We start from the raw sequence: 14,740 nt of genomic DNA, 5'->3' as shown, positions 1-14,740 counted from the left end.
TTGTTGCAGCTGCTGTTGTTGTTGCAGCTGCTGTTGTTGTTGCAGCTGCTGTTGTTGTTGCAGCTGCTGTTGTTGTTGCAGCTGCTGTTGTTGTTGCAGCTGCTGTTGTTGTTGCAGCTGCTGTTGTTGTTGCAGCTGCTGTTGTTGTTGTTGCAGCTGCTGTTGTTGTTGTTGCAGCTGCTGTTGTTGTTGTTGCAGCTGCTGTTGTTGTTGTTGCAGCTGCTGTTGTTGTTGTTGCAGCTGCTGTTGTTGTTGTTGCAGCTGCTGTTGTTGTTGTTGCAGCTGCTGTTGTTGTTGTTGCAGCTGCTGTTGTTGTTGTTGCAGCTGCTGTTGTTGTTGTTGCAGCTGCTGTTGTTGTTGTTGCAGCTGCTGTTGTTGTTGTTGCAGCTGCTGTTGTTGTTGTTGCAGCTGCTGTTGTTGTTGTTGCAGCTGCTGTTGTTGTTGTTGCAGCTGCTGTTGTTGTTGTTGCAGCTGCTGTTGTTGTTGTTGCAGCTGCTGTTGTTGTTGTTGCAGCTGCTGTTGTTGTTGCAGCTGCTGTTGTTGTTGCAGCTGCTGTTGTTGTTGTTGCAGCTGCTGTTGTTGTTGTTGCAGCTGCTGTTGTTGTTGCAGCTGCTGTTGTTGTTGCAGCTGCTGTTGTTGTTGCAGCTGCTGTTGTTGTTGCAGCTGCTGTTGTTGTTGCAGCTGCTGTTGTTGTTGCAGCTGCTGTTGTTGTTGCAGCTGCTGTTGTTGTTGCAGCTGCTGTTGTTGTTGTAGCTGCTGTAGCAGCTGCAGCCGACCCAACTGCAGTTGCAGGAGTCATACACGAAGCAGCCGCAGCTGTGTGTACTACAGCAGAGCAGCAGCGGGCGTGCGGCCTGGAGGCGCCGAGGCCGAATAGTTGCGTGATGTGGACGTGGAGAGGCGAGATGTTTGGCCCATCAGCTTCATTGTTCTGCTTCCATTGACGAGCACCCTCCACGTAGGCCTCGACGTAGGCCCCCACGTAGGCCCCCACGTGGGCCCCGACGTAGGCCTCGAAGTAGGCCTCGACGTAGGCCCCGACGTAGGCTTCTATGTAGGCCCCCACATGAAGGTATAAGTCACCAGTGAGTACTGGTGTAATGCTTACAGATTGCTGCTCTGTACAAGCAGTTGGCTGTAGACTAAGGTGGCTTGTGTAGTAGCAGCAAATATGCAGCAAAAGTTTGAAACAAGATGAAAAAATGTGTAAGAAGAACACAGCCATTGTGCATATGCTAAAACATCAGTATTTCCTGAAGAAGTCCTTTGTGGTCCATTTGTCTTTGATCACCATCAAATTAAACTTGAGTAAATGTGACTGACAGCAATATGGTAACACAAGATAAGATAACCTCAATGCACTTCAGAAAATTATTAGGTATTTACACAAATGCACAATGGGTGTATGCATTTTACGCAGGGATGTTTGAAACTCATGGTTTTCCAGTTTGCACTACCACTCTGTTACAATGGATGTAATTCGTCATTTCAACATTTTAAACACGCAGCAGCATGCACGACAAACCTGGCAACAACAAAGTGCACAGCAGCATGCTTCATGAGGCCTTATCTGGCATCAGATTCGCATGATAATATTTCAGGCTTCTTCAGGCCCAGTGAGGCTTGGTGTTAATGGAGAGCCTGTGTGAGACCCGGATGTGATCACATGACAGAGTTGGATTCTAAGGATATTTGCACACCAATCGTGTCCCAGCTAACCCTTCTAACTACAGTGCAGATGGTTATACAGTATTGTTGTTGTTTGTCATTGAGGAACTGACAACTGTTGTCTTAATTATTATGACCCACCTTTCTCTGTCCACAGCTGCAATTAAGGTGATAAGATTCCCTCTAAGCTGGGAATTATGACTTTGGTTGACGGGAGAAGTTGTTTTACCTTAGACATGGTGGTAAAATGTTATTCAACATTACGTTTGCTGTGCAATATTGCTATATGGCCAATGACTTTTGCTATACATGTTAATGTAATGCATTTTTAATGTTCAGCTTTTTCTGTAATTCTGCATTTGGTGATAAGTACCTGGTCAAATTGATGTTTGCAACAAGCATGGCAATGGAGGGCCAAATGTACATGTGATTGTTTTCCTGTTCCAAAAGTTCAAGGTCAGAACAGTGTGGAAAATGGTTCTGATGCATTTCTGTACAGATCCGCATGCATCTTCTTACTGTAGATGCTGTGCACGAACTAGTAATTTTTGCGATAGATACAAACTTAAAGGGAGCCAGTTTCAAAGAAATAATGTTATGTTCATTGATATAATTTTATATGTACAAAAACTATGATTTTAACAACCATAGTATGTAAACACACTATAAGTGCAACTACGCCCATCCCTAAAGCGCACACACACAACAAAAACAATAACTCCTACTCACCACTAAGTGGCTTGTGCCAGACTATAGGTGCACGTTGCACACACACATACAGATACGGCGACATTCATTCCTACAGTACACAAACAGATACTCCTACACTCATCCCTACAGCATATGCAACAAAGACACCCTGTATAGCCTTAACAGACATTTGGGGCAAGTGCTTTTGTCGACCACTAGCTAGCACAGCACACGAGGGGGTGAGTGGCCAGCACATCGCCGGCTGTCTTTGTCTGTCCCAAGTGGCGATGTTTACACACTGCACCAGGTACTCATTTAAGACTAAGTCGACCTAGGGGAGGCCCCGGATCCGTTCAAATAATCGTCACTGGTGTTGGTCGCCGTGAGCAGGTGTCGAACTCGAGCCTCCAGGTTTGTAGCGCAGCATGCTAAGAACTACGCCACCGCTTCCCATACAAACAAATACACCTACATTCACCATTACAGCAGAAACAAAGACACACACACACGTGCACCCACACTCACCCATCCAGTGCCTGGAAGTTGATGTAATGCTCTTCCTCCAGTTTTCTAGGAGTGAACCTGATGCACGTCTTGCTATGGTATTCCTGGAAAGCTTGCTCAATGACCTTCTTGTCTCTGGCGCCTAGAAAACAAAGCATGAGGATTAAGCAAGTTCAAATTCATTCTATGCTTACGTATGGCACTATGTTCAGGAGCTATATGCCAATGTTGAGGTCTGATAGTCACGAGTGGGCTTCAAGAGAGTTTGTCTAGTTTTGCTATTCCTCCGTTGAAGGAGTGCAGACTACAATTATTTACTGTGTGGTCCAATGTTTGGGTTGCATGGCCAAAATTGTGCTGTTGCGTGCGTCTGTCACATCTGATTCTCCAATATATATTTTTTTCCCTGAGCCCGAGTGCCAACCAGCAGAACGTCCGATTTAACTGGATTAAGCAGCATTTATTTTCGTGCAAAACACATGCGCCACTTGCGTTCAATCTTCAAGGTTACCTAGGCTCTCAATATGTAAATTTAACTTCACTGCAGTGTACAATTGTGCATCATGAAGTGTACTCTGCTACCCACATCAAAACTCCTTACAATTCACAAAGGCCACATCGCAGCATGGACGTTTCTATTGCCACTGCAATGTTGTTGTATAGGAAGTCATTTATTTTCAATCACACAATTATCCCACAAATAATTGTTGATTGACTGATAATAAAAATATTTAGGGTAATGTACCCACCATTAATGGACTCTCTGGACGAGTTTGTAAGATATAAGAGGATTACCTCTCAATCATATCCCAGTCGATGCATTTAACCCCAAAACACGTTCCTTCGGAGTGGACAGGTAGGAACTTGGTTGGACAGCGCATTCGTGCACGACAGACAAATGTGCACGACAGACAAATAATCCCTGTTGGGCAGTGTGGAACCTGTTGTTCCTACCTGTATAGAAGATAACTTGACTTGAGGTAGCCAGGCAGCCAACCAGGTAGCCAGCCCCCTGAACTATCGGCCCCTTCCCCTTGCTTAGGCCCCTCCCCTTACCCCCCCCCCCTCCCTTAGGCCCCTCCCCTGACCCCCCCCCTCCCTTAGGCCCCTCCCCTTACCCCCCCCCTCCCTCAGGCCCCTCCGCTGACCCCCCTCCCTTAGGCCCCTCCCCTGACCACCCCCCCATATCCTTAGGCCCCTCCCCTGACCACCCCCCATATCCTTAGGCCCCTCCCCTGACCCCCCTTCCCTTAGGCCCCTCCCCTGACCACCCCCCTCCCCATATCCTTAGGCCCCTCCCCTGACCCCCCTCCCTTAGGCCCCTCCTCTGACCCCCCCCCCCCCTCTCAGGCCCCTCTCCTGACTCCCCCCTTCCTTAGGCCCCTCCCCTAACCCCCCTCACTCAGGCCCCTCCCCTGACCGCCTCTCCCTTAGGACCCTCCCTTTGGCCCCTCCCCTGACCACCGCCCCCCCCCCCCGCATATCCTTAGGCCCCTCCTCTGACCCCCCCCCCCCTCTCAGGCCCCTCAGCTGACTCCCCCCTTCCTTAGGCCCCTCCCCTGACCCTCCTCCCTTAGGCCCCTACCCTCTCTGTACCCGGCAGTAGGTATCCACCAATCAAAGAGCTGTTTGTATTATATATATATATTTATACAGGAAGGAACAATGTTCCACACTGCCCACCAGGGATTATTTGTCTGTCTGACTGTCTGTCGTGCATAAATATATATATAATACAAACAGCTCTTTGATTGGTGGATACATACTGCCGGGTACGGAGAGGGGAGGGGCCTAAGGGAGGAGGGTCAGGGGAGGGGCCTAAGGAAGGGGGGAGTCAGGAGAGGGGCCTGAGAGGGGGGGGGGGTCAGAGGAGGGGCCTAAGGATATGCGGGGGGGGGGGGGGTGGTCAGGGGAGGGGCCTAAGGGAGGGTCCTAAGGGAGGGGGGGGGTCAGGGGAGGGGCCTGAGGGAGGGGGGTCAGGGGAGGGGCCTTAGGAAGGGGGGAGTCAGGAGAGGGGCCTGAGAGGGGGGGGGGGTCAGAGGAGGGGCCTAAGGGAGGGGGGTCAGGGGAGGGGCCTAAGGATATGGGGAGGGGGGTGGTCAGGGGAGGGGCCTAAGGGAAGGGGGGTCAGGGGAGGGGCCTAAGGATATGGGGGGGTGGTCAGGGGAGGGGCCTAAGGGAGGGGGGTCAGCGGAGGGGCCTGAGGGAGGGGGGGTCAGGGGAGGGGCCTAAGGGAGGGGGGGGGGGTAAGGGGAGGGGCCTAAGCAAGGGGGAGGGGCCGATAGTTCAGGGGGCTGGCTACCTGGTTGGCTGCCTGGCTACCTCAAGTCAAGTTATCTTCTATACAGGTAAGAACAACAGGTTCCACACTGCCCACCAGGGATTATTTGTCTGTCGTGCATATTTGTCTGTCGTGCACAAATGCGCTGTCCAACCAAGTTCCTACCTGCCCACTCCGAAGGAACGTGTTGCACGACAGTCAGACAGACAAATAATCCCTGGTGGGCAGTGTGGAACATTGTTCCTTCCTGTATAAAACCATGCAGTCTACTGTGCACTGCACTCACTGAACGCGATGGAGATGTTGTAGGGGATGTACACGCTGCCATCCCGGTGTTTGGGCCACTCCACAATTTTCTCCAAGGGGTCACCTGCAATGTCTCCAGTCCTGAGGACTTTGGAAGCTAGGAAAACAAAACAAAGTTTGAATGTGCAATTAGTAAAACACCTGTACATATATAGCCAGTAACATGGAACGTCTCATATTCAAGGGAGATCTGCCTCATCAAAGTGAATATAGTGTTTGTCCTAGGTGTGTTATTAAGTGGTTCGGTGTCACGGAAAGAAGCCTGCTGAGAAAGGCAAGGGGAATCCACCTGAGCCATCATTCTCTAACTATGACTCAAGAGCCCTCGTGTGGAGCGTGGTGCTGTGAGGTGACGAGGGGCAGTGAGATTGGTGAAATGGAGGAACATTGAGCCATGGACCTGCTCTTGGGCAGCAGACTTTAGAGAGAGGTGTACAAAACGGAAACCGTGATGATTGGATACAGAGATCAATATTGTCCAAAACATAAAACCTTTGTGTGTAACATTATGCATCAATCTTGATTTTAAGCTTTCGTGACTGCAGGAATCCATACTCTCTGGGTCTTTCGGTAAAGTCACGTAGGTATAAAATAAAATAAATCACGACGTTTAGGGCGCAACACAAGCGTCCGTCATCAGGTGGGAAACGTGATTTATTTTATTTTATACCTACGTGACTTTACTGGCAACAAAACAGGTGTTAAGATGTTATGCCTTTTGGCGTCCTCTGGTCTAACACCGTTTGAGACTCGGCTCGTAAGAAAGCTGTCTCTGGTGTGGACCAATCAGTTGTAAAGACAATGCATATACTATCAGAGTATGTTATTTTTGCATTCTGAACACAAGTTAATGCACACATGATTCATTGTAAAAGGTTTAAGTTTGGTGTTTTACCATCTTAACACCTGTTTTGTTGCCAGAAAAAAGGGGACAACCTATTCTAACATTATGAAAATTTACCATAAAAAAGGGTTAAACAGAACTTAAAATATCAGTAACAATACAAACGAAACTGAGGTCGGAAAAATGATCAAAAACACTTGCATTCATGTTTTCTAAGTGAAGAGTCAAATCCCCCATTATAAGCCAACTGGGAGCGATGGCTGTTAAATGTACAGGCAGACCTTTCTTAGCGCTCAAAATGCGTTCCTGGAGAAGTGAGTGTGAATGGAATGGGTGCTAAAAGGATTGTATTTATGGAGATGCGTTCGCAATAGCGTTATTTATTTTGTATGAGCAATATATGAGGGCTTAGTTGGAGTATTGGTAAGTGCTAATAATACAGATTAAAAATATTATTTCACAAATCAAAAGTATAAATTATTTTATCATTAAGGATGTTTTACTGTACTCATGAGTGCATTCTGCTGTACTCCTGCAAGGCAGTGGTGGGAGATGAGGTTGTAGGAGCTCCTGTACTCCCAATCCCCAATACCCCAGAGAATTGATCCAGGTCCTCCGTGATCTTAGTGATGCACTCAGTATAAATTTATGTGGTGAGGTTTATTGTAGGTGATGCCTAAAACTCTATCCTGGTCTCGTGAGTTCTCTCCTGGCTAAACAAATATTTTTTTGGTTTTATGTAATCGTGATTACGAATCGTGAAAATCGATTTGCAGGGGGTGAGATGTAGTTTGCTGAGTGAATGATGAGGGCGTGTATATTTCCTTGTCCGGCACTGCTTCTTGTTCTCACTCGTAAGCACTGTTTAGATTTTTCGTTAAAAAAATCTCCAGGATAAAGAGCGCTATAACAAATCAGCGTTCTATGGGGTCACGCTAAGCGAGATCTGCATGTAATGGGGATGCGATAGTGTTCCGTGAATGAGAAGCATCGATGGTGAACGGACATTCTCTAACTGTTGTCTCTGAAGTTACAATAAAGATCCAATGGCGTCATTTGCAATTGTAGACAATTATGTGCCGGCATGATGGACCAAGTTTGAAAAATTACCCACAAATTACTCAATTGGGGTTATACATCGCAATCATCCCCCCTACTGTGGCAACTTGGCAGGACCCTCCTGAAAGAATCGTAAGACTCAGTGAGGCTTTCCTGGGTAAACAAGTGTAATAATAATAAATAATAAAGCACAAGGCTTAATGGAATGCCAGGCATTGAGATTTTAAAACTGTAATTTGAGCAGATATATACATCACATCACCATAAATAAAAACAGTCACAAAAGTGGGAGTAACAAGTTTGTATCAAGATGGTGATGAGAAACATTATTTATAACTGAAAATACCTATATTTCGATTTAAAGCTTTCGTGACTGCAGGGATTCATCTTCTTGGTTCTTTCGGTAAAGTCACGTAGAAGGGAAGTAATAAAATAATAAAAATAAAACATAATAAAACAATTCTCACGACGTTTCGGCCACAACGCAAGCAGCCGTCCTCAGGCGAAGAATGAGACATTATCAAGCTAGGAGCTTATATAGGTGTAGCGAGGAGGAGCGCCTTAACAAAAGAATGTGCATATGAAGAGGAATTTTAGCATACCAATGGGCAATGCGTAGGAGGGGGGGCGGAGGGGTTTCAAAGTCCCATTATGCCCATGCATTATGCAGGATCAACAGCACCACGGGGGGGCGCAAGGAACAACGTTAATAAAGGAAAGGAATGTTAATGATATGTAGCTGCATTTACCAAACAACCACGTAGAAAACCCAAAGTAAAAACTACATAAAAAACTAAAATATAAACTGATACTTACTATACTCTACAATAAGCTGAGTTACTAACAACAAATAATAAATTACAATTCTACGTCGTAAGAAGTATATAATATACTTCCATCTAAACTTTATTCTCTTAGCATATACAGTACTATATACTGCCATAGATAAACCCAACATTAAATTATATACTGTATTGCTGTAAACAACCCTATACTTTATACATTTTAATATAACACTATGTATTATTCAACTCACCCTAATGTGTATCGAAATGGTTTATTACGTCCTTCCAATGATTGCTAAGCCTGAATCCATCTTCTCGGTTAAAATTGTCTCTGTGTTTGTATATGTGGATCGCCTCATGAACGAATCTCTCATGATAGCCAGATGGCTTGCAGAGAACCTCCGTCTTGGAGAAGTCAATGTCATGTGAGCCCACTGAGTTGTAACAGTGGTCTGCCACGGCTGAGGTGTTTGTCCTACCGTGTTTTAGATCAGCTTTATGTTCACGAATGCGGTCTGAGACGTGTCGTTTGGTTTCCCCAATGTAACTGCTACCACAGAGGCAACTTAGTTTGTAGACGCCAGGGTACTGTATGTCTGGAATCACATCTTTTACAGACGGTACCAGATCACGGATTTTATGTACTGTGTTGAATCGGACCTGGATCTTGTGTTTAATCAGGATTTTGGAGATCTTTTTTGTGACCCCAGCAATGTAGGGTAAGGTGATGGTCTTGAAAGGCTCCTCAACAGGATCCTTCTTAATGGTTGGAGTGATGGCTTTGCGGATTGTGTAGTCGGAGTAACCATTAGCCTTAAGAGCTTGGCGTACGTGTTTGAGTTCACTGGAAATGTGTTCATGGTCGGAGATGCATTGGGCTCTATGATATAGAGTCTTGATGAGGGAATTCTTCTGGGATGGATGGTGGTGGGAATCCGGTTTTAGATAAGCATTCGTGTGGGTGGCTTTCCTGTAGACAGAGTGGCTCATTGAACCATCAGGTCTCCTTTTGATTAGGACATCCAAAAAGGGTAGCTTGCCATCATTTTCGACTTCCATAGTGAATCTGATGGCTGGGTGTATGGAATGGATGTGGTCGAGAAATTGGTCTAGAGCAGGCCGGCCATGTGGCCAGATGACAAAAGTGTCGTCTACGTACCTCTTCCATAAGGTCGGGCGTAGAGTGGCAGTCTGGATGGCGTCCGTCTCAAATTTCTCCATGAAGATGTTTTTTTTTGTCCGAAATCCTACGGCCTTTCACTGGAAAAACCACCTCTGCAGTACTAAACTCTACTGACCTGGTATCGACAATCAAGGGGATTGCCCTGTCCCCAGACGACCTGCTTGTCAGTTTTGATGTGGTTTCCTTGTTCACCAAGGTGCCTGTGCCCGACACCATCGCAATCATTGAAGACTTGGTTCATCAAGGACTAAATGCTGGGGTACCCCCCCTGGTGAGACACTGCTTAACCAATACATACTTCACCTGGAATGGAACCTTCTACAAGCAAATTGAGGGCACCCCAATGGGCTCCCCCCTATCTCCGGTTGTAGCCAACATCTTCATGGAGAAATTTGAGACGGACGCCATCCAGACTGCCACTCTACGCCCGACCTTATGGAAGAGGTACGTAGACGACACTTTTGTCATCTGGCCACATGGCCGGCCTGCTCTAGACCAATTTCTCGACCACATCAATTCCATACACCCAGCCATCAGATTCACTATGGAAGTCGAAAATGATGGCAAGCTACCCTTTTTGGATGTCCTAATCAAAAGGAGACCTGATGGTTCAATGAGCCACTCTGTCTACAGGAAAGCCACCCACACGAATGCTTATCTAAAACCGGATTCCCACCACCATCCATCCCAGAAGAATTCCCTCATCAAGACTCTATATCATAGAGCCCAATGCATCTCCGACCATGAACACATTTCCAGTGAACTCAAACACGTACGCCAAGCTCTTAAGGCTAATGGCTACTCCGACTACACAATCCGCAAAGCCATCACTCCAACCATTAAGAAGGATCCTGTTGAGGAGCCTTTCAAGACCATCACCTTACCCTACATTGCTGGGGTCACAAAAAAGATCTCCAAAATCCTGATTAAACACAAGATCCAGGTCCGATTCAACACAGTACATAAAATCCGTGATCTGGTACCGTCTGTAAAAGATGTGATTCCAGACATACAGTACCCTGGCGTCTACAAACTAAGTTGCCTCTGTGGTAGCAGTTACATTGGGGAAACCAAACGACACGTCTCAGACCGCATTCGTGAACATAAAGCTGATCTAAAACACGGTAGGACAAACACCTCAGCCGTGGCAGACCACTGTTACAACTCAGTGGGCTCACATGACATTGACTTCTCCAAGACGGAGGTTCTCTGCAAGCCATCTGGCTATCATGAGAGATTCGTTCATGAGGCGATCCACATATACAAACACAGAGACAATTTTAACCGAGAAGATGGATTCAGGCTTAGCAATCATTGGAAGGACGTAATAAACCATTTCGATACACATTAGGGTGAGTTGAATAATACATAGTGTTATATTAAAATGTATAAAGTATAGGGTTGTTTACAGCAATACAGTATATAATTTAATGTTGGGTTTATCTATGGCAGTATATAGTACTGTATATGCTAAGAGAATAAAGTTTAGATGGAAGTATATTATATACTTCTTACGACGTAGAATTGTAATTTATTATTTGTTGTTAGTAACTCAGCTTATTGTAGAGTATAGTAAGTATCAGTTTATATTTTAGTTTTTTATGTAGTTTTTACTTTGGGTTTTCTACGTGGTTGTTTGGTAAATGCAGCTACATATCATTAACATTCCTTTCCTTTATTAACGTTGTTCCTTGCGCCCCCCCGTGGTGCTGTTGATCCTGCATAATGCATGGGCATAATGGGACTTTGAAACCCCTCCGCCCCCCCTCCTACGCATTGCCCATTGGTATGCTAAAATTCCTCTTCATATGCACATTCTTTTGTTAAGGCGCTCCTCCTCGCTACACCTATATAAGCTCCTAGCTTGATAATGTCTCATTCTTCGCCTGAGGACGGCTGCTTGCGTTGTGGCCGAAACGTCGTGAGAATTGTTTTATTATGTTTTATTTTTATTATTTTATTACTTCCCTTCTACGTGACTTTACCGAAAGAACCAAGAAGATGAATCCCTGCAGTCACGAAAGCTTTAAATCGAAATTTAACCGCCTCTACGGGGAGGGTTTCCACATAACTTTGAGATCCTTCAACAAGCTCCGGGATAAGAAGGCTCAGCTAATCGAGTCTCTCACCTTTCTGAAGAGATGCCGCGACTCTAAGGTAATACCAAACGCATTTACACTAACATCTGCTGCTGTAACTTCTTCTAATGCGAAACGAATTCTGTCTAGAACTAGCTTAGCTCTTATCTCAGAGAAAATCAGACTTACGCGCACCGAACTAGATCAGTTAGACAAGACACTCTACAAATCACACTTATCTTTGAGTGCAACAATGTCCACATCGGATTGGGAACACGTGGAAAAAATGACTGCCTCTTCAGCTGCCGCTATGTCGACTAAATGTAAGGACAACTTGATTTCCAAATTCAACCGCCTCTCAAACAAGAAACCGGACCCACACATTGAAAAGCTAGATGTTAACAAAGTCGTAATTAATCGCAGTAACAGTCCTATTTCTGAAGGTTTGAAATCCGTTTTAGCTAAAGGACTAAACTTTGCAGTCACACCTAGACACATACCAGTTAATGATATAATTGCTCGAGTAGATGTAGCTCTCAAGGGCTTGAGTCACATCGCTGCAGACGTAGCAAGATCTGAAATCTCTGTAACCCTCAAAAACGCTAAGACGCCAGCTAGCAACATCAGCAAAGATGAGCGTTTTGAATTAGCTCAATTAAAAAAGAGGGATGACATTGTCATCCTCTCAGCCGACAAAGGCAATGCCACTGTCATCATGGACAAAATAGAATACAACAACAAAATTCAAGAACTACTCAACGATGGCAGCTATACAAAAATAAAAAGAGACCCCACCAACAGCCTCGTCTCCAAAACCAACATCATTTCTGCTTCAACCGCATTAATTGATCAGACCAAACAGTTCTCGTTGAAACCTTCTGCAGCCAGGCCACCAAGATTGTACGGCTTGCCAAAGATACATAAAGAAGATACACCTCTTCGTCCCATTGTCTCTACTATCAACTCCCCCACTTACAAACTGGCTCGTTTTTTGTCCGAAATCCTACGGCCTTTCACTGGAAAAACCACCTCTGCAGTACTAAACTCTACTGACCTGGTATCGACAATCAAGGGGATTGCCCTGTCCCCAGACGACCTGCTTGTCAGTTTTGATGTGGTTTCCTTGTTCACCAAGGTGCCTGTGCCCGACACCATCGCAATCATTGAAGACTTGGTTCATCAAGGACTAAATGCTGGGGTACCCCCCCTGGTGAGACACTGCTTAACCAATACATACTTCACCTGGAATGGAACCTTCTACAAGCAAATTGAGGGCACCCCAATGGGCTCCCCCCTATCTCCGGTTGTAGCCAACATCTTCATGGAGAAATTTGAGACGGACGCCATCCAGACTGCCACTCTACGCCCGACCTTATGGAAGAGGTACGTAGACGACACTTTTGTCATCTGGCCACATGGCCGGCCTGCTCTAGACCAATTTCTCGACCACATCAATTCCATACACCCAGCCATCAGATTCACTATGGAAGTCGAAAATGATGGCAAGCTACCCTTTTTGGATGTCCTAATCAAAAGGAGACCTGATGGTTCAATGAGCCACTCTGTCTACAGGAACGCCACCCACACGAATGCTTATCTAAAACCGGATTCCCACCACCATCCATCCCAGAAGAATTCCCTCATCAAGACTCTATATCATAGAGCCCAATGCATCTCCGACCATGAACACATTTCCAGTGAACTCAAACACGTACGCCAAGCTCTTAAGGCTAATGGTTACTCCGACTACACAATCCGCAAAGCCATCACTCCAACCATTAAGAAGGATCCTGTTGAGGAGCCTTTCAAGACCATCACCTTACCCTACATTGCTGGGGTCACAAAAAAGATCTCCAAAATCCTGATTAAACACAAGATCCAGGTCCGATTCAACACAGTACATAAAATCCGTGATCTGGTACCGTCTGTAAAAGATGTGATTCCAGACATACAGTACCCTGGCGTCTACAAACTAAGTTGCCTCTGTGGTAGCAGTTACATTGGGGAAACCAAACGACACGTCTCAGACCGCATTCGTGAACATAAAGCTGATCTAAAACACGGTAGGACAAACACCTCAGCCGTGGCAGACCACTGTTACAACTCAGTGGGCTCACATGACATTGACTTCTCCAAGACGGAGGTTCTCTGCAAGCCATCTGGCTATCATGAGAGATTCGTTCATGAGGCGATCCACATATACAAACACAGAGACAATTTTAACCGAGAAGATGGATTCAGGCTTAGCAATCATTGGAAGGACGTAATAAACCATTTCGATACACATTAGGGTGAGTTGAATAATACATAGTGTTATATTAAAATGTATAAAGTATAGGGTTGTTTACAGCAATACAGTATATAATTTAATGTTGGGTTTATCTATGGCAGTATATAGTACTGTATATGCTAATAGAATAAAGTTTAGATTGAAGTATATTATATACTTCTTACGACGTAGAATTGTAATTTATTATTTGTTGTTAGTAACTCAGCTTATTGTAGAGTATAGTAAGTATCAGTTTATATTTTAGTTTTTTATGTAGTTTTTACTTTGGGTTTTCTACGTGGTTGTTTGGTAAATGCAGCTACATATCATTAACATTCCTTTCCTTTATTAACGTTGTTCCTTGCGCCCCCCCGTGGTGCTGTTGATCCTGCATAATGCATGGGCATAATGGGACTTTGAAACCCCTCCGCCCCCCCTCCTACGCATTGCCCATTGGTATGCTAAAATTCCTCTTCATATGCACATTCTTTTGTTAAGGCGCTCCTCCTCGCTACACCTATATAAGCTCCTAGCTTGATAATGTCTCATTCTTCGCCTGAGGACGGCTGCTTGCGTTGTGGCCGAAACGTCGTGAGAATTGTTTTATTATGTTTTATTTTTATTATTTTATTACTTCCCTTCTACGTGACTTTACCGAAAGAACCAAGAAGATGAAAATACCTAACTTAATGTTTGAGTCTCTTGGTTGTTTTTTTAATGTGTGCCAACATTTAAGTAGCGTTCACAATGAATGCTAAATAATGCCAATTGTGGAGTAACTTAATTCTTTTTAGACTACAAAATAATGCTTGAGTAGCCATATGCTGAGATTACAATATCTCTCAGGAGCCAGTGTTAGACCAGAGGACGCCAAAAGGTGAACAGCACAAAGACAACGCACTATCAGGGCGTTGAGAGTTCTGGGTGAGCAGCTACATCACCCCGAGCTCTCAATGTCCTGATAGTGCGTTGTTTCTGTGCTCTGGTCTAATACTGTTTGAGACTAGGCTCTAAAGAAAGCTGTCTGGTGTGGTCCAATCAGTTTAAAAGACAATGCATATACTGTCAGAGCA

At 45.2% G+C, this 14,740-nt stretch overlaps 1 protein-coding gene across 1 annotated transcript in view; it reads right to left on the bottom strand.

Annotated features, from left to right (window-relative positions):
* Positions 1-14,740, bottom strand: part of LOC144738515 (uncharacterized) — an 89,009-nt gene that overhangs the window by 21,764 nt on the left and 52,505 nt on the right. The window contains exons 22-23 of the mRNA XM_078621529.1: positions 5,430-5,546; positions 2,884-3,004 (exon numbers count right to left, since the gene is read on the bottom strand). Coding sequence (XP_078477655.1) covers positions 2,884-3,004; positions 5,430-5,546 — 238 coding nt within the window. The remainder of the gene's footprint in view (positions 1-2,883; positions 3,005-5,429; positions 5,547-14,740) is intronic.

The sequence above is a fragment of the Lampetra planeri genome, unplaced genomic scaffold (genome assembly GCF_965212315.1).
Source record: "Lampetra planeri unplaced genomic scaffold, kcLamPlan1.2.h2 scaffold_103, whole genome shotgun sequence".
Lineage (NCBI taxonomy): Eukaryota > Metazoa > Chordata > Hyperoartia > Petromyzontiformes > Petromyzontidae > Lampetra > Lampetra planeri.
The sequence above is the reverse complement of the archived record's forward strand: the minus strand, read 5'-3'. Positions and strand labels throughout refer to the sequence as shown.